At 50.4% G+C, this 6546-nt stretch overlaps 1 protein-coding gene across 2 annotated transcripts; it reads right to left on the bottom strand.

Annotated features, from left to right (window-relative positions):
- Positions 1-4499: 4499 nt before the first annotated feature.
- On the bottom strand, positions 4500-6240 carry LOC122383256. Of its 2 annotated transcripts, none has more exons than XM_043369496.1 (2): positions 5919-6240; positions 4500-5353 (listed from the first exon to the last, which is right to left on the bottom strand). In XM_043369496.1, the coding sequence occupies exon 2, from the start codon at positions 5117-5119 to the stop codon at positions 4610-4612; it is 510 nt and encodes a 169-aa protein (XP_043225431.1). In that variant the 5' UTR covers positions 5120-5353; positions 5919-6240; the 3' UTR covers positions 4500-4609. The 2 variants fall into 2 exon arrangements, with proteins under 2 accessions (XP_043225431.1, XP_043225430.1); XM_043369495.1 differs by having other exon boundaries at positions 5975-6240.
- Between the last annotated feature and the right edge of the window lie 306 nt (positions 6241-6546).

Raw genomic sequence — 6546 nt, 5'->3', positions numbered from 1 at the left:
TTGAGCAGTTAGAAGTTAGTTTTGGTGCCTACGTGACATGTTACGAAGCTTAGTGGATGGTTGACAGTTGGGGCATTCCACGATAGATCGTACCACTTTTTTCCAATTTGACACCCTCATCTCTCGGATTTTAACGATAATTGGCCTAAGGGGTAATCAGGGGCTCTGAATCCTCCTGTAACAATTTCAGGCTCATCAGATGAGTGGTTTTTGAGTTATAGTGTATAACATGTTTTGGATCTTGCGTTGCAGCCCCAAGTTTGGCGGGCTGTAACTCTAAGACGGATAATCCAAATACCAAATGCTATACGGCATTGAACTTGCATTGAAACAAAGAATAATATGCATTTTTAAGATTTTGAAATATTTACTATTTTTGATGTATAACACCTCGAGTTTCCTTTCATTTGCATCTTTATGCCTTTGGGACCAAATTTTTTTGAATTTTTATTTACTTAAAAACATTTTTGGATCATTTTTAAGTAGTATGCAAAAAATTAGGAAGGTGTTCTTTCTATAAATGTACTTATTTTGCGTCACCGTAATGGTCTCGAATTGTGATTCCGAAAGAGAGCCTACAAATGGGGTGGTAAAGCTGCCTAGTGACATCACTGGTTACTGAAAGTTCAATTGAAGTCATTTTTGTCTCACTTTTGCATTGTTGACCTTGCGTGACGTCATTCGTACGTCACTAGGGTCATAAGAGTTTTTCGTCAATAACTCACGATCAAATTGAGCTAGAGAGACGGGAAGGCTACCAATGGACTCGGGAAGACCTTGCGAATCGAATGATGTGCAAAATGATCTCATTCACCCAGCTTCGTGGCCTGACCCGACTGTTAACCATCTCTGTAGCGGCGCTGTTTGTCCAGCGCCGCGCTGGTTGGCTTTGCCGCGGACTCGGGGCGGTCACGTGATGCCCGGGGGCTGGCTGCCGGCTGGGCCGCCCGGTCGGGGCGCGGAGCCAAATACACGGCAGTGTGCTTACCCGAGGTCAGCGACTTAAGCTGACTTCACCAGAACAAACAGTATACTATTCGACGCGCCGGAGCTAGGCAAACACAAAGATGCTAAAATCGCGGCTCTGCGACCATTTGTTGCGAAGTTATCTATCAAAAACCGGACCCGTAATTTTGGGTCACTTGAAATGACCTCAGGGGTCACCAATGAACCCGAGACCTTAAAATATGGTTTCATTCGATGCATCTTGTAACGGCGCACATGCTCGTTTTTTCCGCAAGGTTCTAGCTCCATTAGAGGCGAAACGGCGAGGTGGGGTCGTACCGACCCCCCGGAAACCCATTTTGTATACATTTAAATGAGGAACTTATAGAAAGAACACCTTTCTAATTTTTTGCATGTCGATTTTAAAGGACCTGAGGTTTATTTTGAAGAAATAAAAATGGCAAAAATTTTGGTCCCAAGGGCCATTATAGACAATTTAAAAAAATACTACGACTTTTTTCAATATGTAAAGCTTTTCTTTCCAATTTTAAAAATACTGTATTTATCTTTGATTCATCGTTAGTTCAAAGCTGTTTACCGTTTGTTGCTCGCTTGGCTCGTTTTTGAGTTATAGCTCATCAAAATCACCCTTACAATCTGAAGTTTAGAAAATATTATGCAATGTAACTCAAAAAGTTTTAATCTGAGAAGTCTGATATTTTGGCAGGTGTTTTTGGAGCCTATGATTACCCCTTGTACCAATTTTCATTCAAATCTGAGAGATGAGGGTGACGGGCCTGGTACGATCTATCGTGGAATGCCCCAGTTGACACCCGCTATAGATAGCCGGTAGAACGCCGACTGGCGGACCTGACCTGACCTGACCAGACCCGACCTATCCCCAAATGCCTGAATGCATAATCTTCGATGACAACTAACATGAAGTTTGTAATCAGAACACCCCCCCCCCAAAAAAAAAAAAAACATACAAAGTACAAATCTCACTTCACGAATTCTAGCAGGTCCAGATTTTCCCGACTTTTGAGTCATTGACCTGACCTGGGTGGTCAACCAAAGATTTGGGGCATTAAAATTGGGTACCTATCACTGGCTTCCTTTCGTCACAGACAACATGCTCGTTTTTTCTGCGAAGTCTATAGCTCTATCAAGGGTCAAACGGCTGAGGGATCCGTAGGACTCCCCCATACGTTAGACGCTGTAAGAGGGCCAATACGCATTTTCACACATGGCACATGCAATTTCACCATTCTACAACGCACACCGGAAGTTCGAAGTTGCATCTCTCCGTTCTACTTCGTTCTTGTTTAATAAATTTATCAAACTATATTGAGTTTTTGTTATCCCCTACTGCCGCGCTCGTCGGTAGCTATGACGGGAGCTGGCCCATTGTCACCGCCTTTGAGCTATCGGGACTGGTCGGCGGTTGTTGGATCGGCGCGCGCGGCCCTGCCCCTGACCTGCCTGGGGCCGGGGTGGGGGTGGGACCGAGTGTCCTTGTGCCGGTCGCCAGGGTCGGTGCCCGCATCGCCCACGCCGGAGATTGGGCGGGGCCGCGCCCATCGTCTCCGTCTAATCACGCGGAACACTCTGATGCGAATATGCATCATCCAATCAGGGCGGGCCGGACGCGGCGCCACTGTTTTGGTCAGCAGCGCGGCGAGTCGGGCCGGCGCGGCGCGCGATCGGCCAGCCCCGGCTGCTGATTTGGGAGCCGGCCAGGCGACTCGGCACCGGCCGGTTAGCGAGCGCGGAGAGCAGCGATATATCAGACACAGAAAGGCCCTCTGGCCGGTTAGCGAACGGGGAACACCGATATCAGACCGGAAGACACTCTGAAGGCTCAGTGAATATTGGATAGTGCTTCTCGCACTTTTGTTTGATAAGTTTATTCCAAGATTTTTGAATAAATTAACTTGGTGCTTCAAATAACTTTTCATGCTTTAAACACCTATTCAGCCATTAGTTATAAGTATCCTACCTATTGGTCCACAAATTCACTGTGGATCACCCTCCACCCTGGGCACCGGCGCATTTTGAAAATTACGATTCGCACAGGATGAGAGATGAGGCCTTGTCAACCCTGTTATACGAGACACATCTTGCATTCCGCGAACCAAGGGGGTGCGTGCATCCAATACAGGTGTAATAAGATGGTGTGGTGACCGCTCCAGATCTGACTGTAATGGGACACTGGGAGTGTTTCGGCGGCCAGGTACAGGGCCGGGGCAGCCGCCGAAGGAGGGCTCGGTGGGCCGGCCGAGACGGGTCGGAATGACGAGGGCCGGATGGGTGCCGGGTCAGGCTGCCATGTTTGTCGGGCGCCGGTTGACGGATGAGCCGTCACTGTTGGCGGCCGTCGGGCCCGGCCCGGTCGAGTCATCAGCCGGCCGGCCTGCCAGTCATGACGGGCCGGTGAGCCGCGGGAGGCCCTGTCGCACTTATCGGCAGCCTGCGCCGCGCGGCGCGGCTCTGTGGTCACCACGGCGGCGCCGTGATGTCAGCACAGCCACAGACTGAGCCCTGTTGACAGTCCGGAAACGGCACTGACTGACCATCACTACCGCCAGACGCAGTGAGCTGCTTACCTGGCGAGTCCTATGAGATTATCACTCGTGTGGGTGAGAGTATGGGCCATCAATCTAAACCAAGGAAAACAAACTCCCTGGGTCATCCTTCGGACAGGACATTCATGGATATTGATGCCATTTCTCAGCCTCTCACTCTCAGGCCAGCCAGGGTTTATTGTTGTTCTTTTTTATATTGCGTTTAAATGTGAATATAACTAAGAAACAAAGCAATATTGTATCATTAGGTATAAACACCTGTTACTTTTAATAAGTGCGACCGTAAGGATTCGATCTATTCAAAACGGCCTGCAGTTTCTTTTTTTCAAGTTTTGAGATGAGATAGGCCATCAAGAAACCCATTACTGACAAGTGGAAAGCAGCTTTTCGTATTTTGAGCATGCGATGCACTACATCAATAAAATGTGGCGAGTACCTACCTAATGACTAAAAACATTCGTGAAGCATGGGTTGGCACTGGTCACCTCAAGCAAATAACACCCCGTGTTATATGTCCTATGAAAACTTGCCTTAAATTAAACTCGCATGTATTTTTAGATGTCTCATTATTATGAGTAAATCAGCATTGTCCACCTCTAGTCACGCCGGTCCCGTAGCTCAGTCAATACAGCGGCGGACTCCGCATGGTGCGAGCACGCGTCCCGATTCTAACAGTCCGGGTTCGAAGCGCGACGGTCGCTCGATGTTTATGAGCCTCCTAACGGGCGTGGTTGCGGTTGATGTCAGGCTGTAGCCAGGCGAAGTCAGTGAGGGACCGGCCGTGCGCGGCTATGTGCCCACGTTAAACTTCGGAGTCGGACTCCGAATTCTGCCATAGATCAGGAATTGCGCGACCGGAGGGTGGAGGGCAGAGCCAACGCAACAAGCTCGGCTTAGCGGGGGCTCTGTCCTTGTGAATCCTTCCATTCAAAAGGTTAGGACTGAATTAATGTAAAAAAAAAATCTACATAATCATACACTGTATTTTCAGTGAACAATCATACGAATTCGTATGCAACATGTTTCACTCCAAAAGCGCATCACAGCAATGGCAAGTTCGGCACAAGATCACGATAAGACTAAATATTTGTCATCGCATATACATCACTGGGCGCCAGTATCTGAAAGTACGTCACAACGCAGGCGTACCAGTACCACATCACGGTCATCCCGACCAGTCCCGGTATCCAGATCACCAGATTGGCGACCACCGCCTGGGTCGTGCCGAGTCCATTCCAGGCGAAACACATCCACAGCGCCCAGGCGGCCGCGGCCAGCCACGCCAGGGTGACCAGAGCCTTGAAAACGCCGTACCAGATCACCCACGGAAAGAGAAATTTGCGCCTGTTGTGACGAAGGCCGTGGATGAGTAGACTGTTTGTTACAATGTTAGGGACACACACCACCAGCAGGCCGAAGTAGATGTACAGCAGGTCCCAATAGTAGTCGAAACGCATGGCGATGGCGCGCTCTATGAGAAAGGCCGTCCAGGCGAGGAGCACCAGGCAGCTGAGGCTGAGGTAGGTGATGCCGATGGCCAGGGAGCCGGTGCGCAGCGACAAGCACCCGCAGCAGAGAGTGAGGACCATGGTGGCCTGCTGGCTGATGGACGCAGTGCCCCTGCCTGCGGTACCGTACCCTCAGCGGGGCGCGCTCCCTCAGACTGCGCCCTCAGCGGGGCACGGTCCCTCAGACTGCGCCCTCAGCGGGGCACGGTCCCTCAGACTGCGCCCTCAACGGGGCCCGGTCCCTCAGACAGACTGTGGTCTGGCAGCGACGGTGGTGCTCCAGACCTCGTACTTATGTATTGCCGGCGTCTTTCACTGAAATGAGGAGTGAAAAAGGCGCTTGAATAAAAAATCGGGTCTATTGTTGTTATACTTGCGCGGGGACAGCACACTGCGGTGCAGTATCACCCCAGGCGCCGTCCGTGGGCGGACCGTTCAGCAGAAGGCCGTATAACCGCCCACCAAGGCGCGCGCCGTATAGGAATTACTGTTGGATGCGTCCTTACTCAACTATATCTCCGAAATATAAGATATTACGTTGCCCTAACCATTGTGTTACCCCGTCGCCCCGAGCCCTGCAGTTTAATCAATGCCAAAACGCGGGAATGTCTAGAGATGCTTCGGTTGGCAGTGCGGAACGCAAATCAGGCTTTCCTTAAACGTTGATGAAACGGTATTGGTAAAATGACGGAAAAACGAAGTACCTTTAGATCTGCCCTTCAGTAGACCTTTCAAGTTGTTTCTAAACTCGTCAGTGTCAGCCTCAGAAACAGTGAAAACAAACCCTGGATTCCAGTTTCAGGCTGCATAACAGGTTCCTGAAACTATGCTGACCTGTAGAGCTCGCGCTGGCGTGTCGCACATGAATAAAAACACTGACCTGGGTTGAAAATTTCACTGTAGTGATCAGCAGTTCCTCACTTCACGCCTTCTCACCTCACTCTCGGTCGTGCGGCGCATGCGTGTGACCCCACCACGCCCCGCTGTGGCGCTGCACCGACGCACTGCCACTGGACGCGCACAGCCTCACACCCGTCGCACCCGTCAGTCGCACACGGTCGGCCTTGGACGATCTATGAAAGGATGGCGGACTCGTAGAGCGGCCGGATTATCAGAGAACGAACCCGGCCAACAGTCGCCGAGCTGGGCGCACGTAATGCACGGAAAATGGTCCCCGAACAGTTTGACAGCCGCTAGGTGTTGAACAGTTGGGGTGTATCCTGGCGGCTTCCTCAATTAGGGCTGCGGAGTCGGAGTCGATCGGAGTTGACAGTTCTGTCCGGAGTCGAATCCTCAAATCGGAGTTTGAGTCACCAAATTTCATCCGTTTCGAAGCAGGAGTCGTATTCAGCATTGTATGCATAAGCGGTCCATATCCGACGCCTGTTTGGTGGAAAATATTACAATTATTGACCTTTGCACCTTTAACCTTCGCTCCAGTGGGGGGGGGGGGGCATCAATATTACTTTACTAATATTACTTTACTTTATCAGGGCGCGGGTTAAAAA

The sequence above is a fragment of the Amphibalanus amphitrite genome, unplaced genomic scaffold (genome assembly GCF_019059575.1).
Source record: "Amphibalanus amphitrite isolate SeventyFive unplaced genomic scaffold, NRLGWU_Aamphi_draft 000159F_arrow, whole genome shotgun sequence".
Classification (NCBI taxonomy): Eukaryota; Metazoa; Arthropoda; class Thecostraca; order Balanomorpha; family Balanidae; genus Amphibalanus; species Amphibalanus amphitrite.
This window is presented reverse-complemented; position numbering and strand designations above follow the sequence as displayed.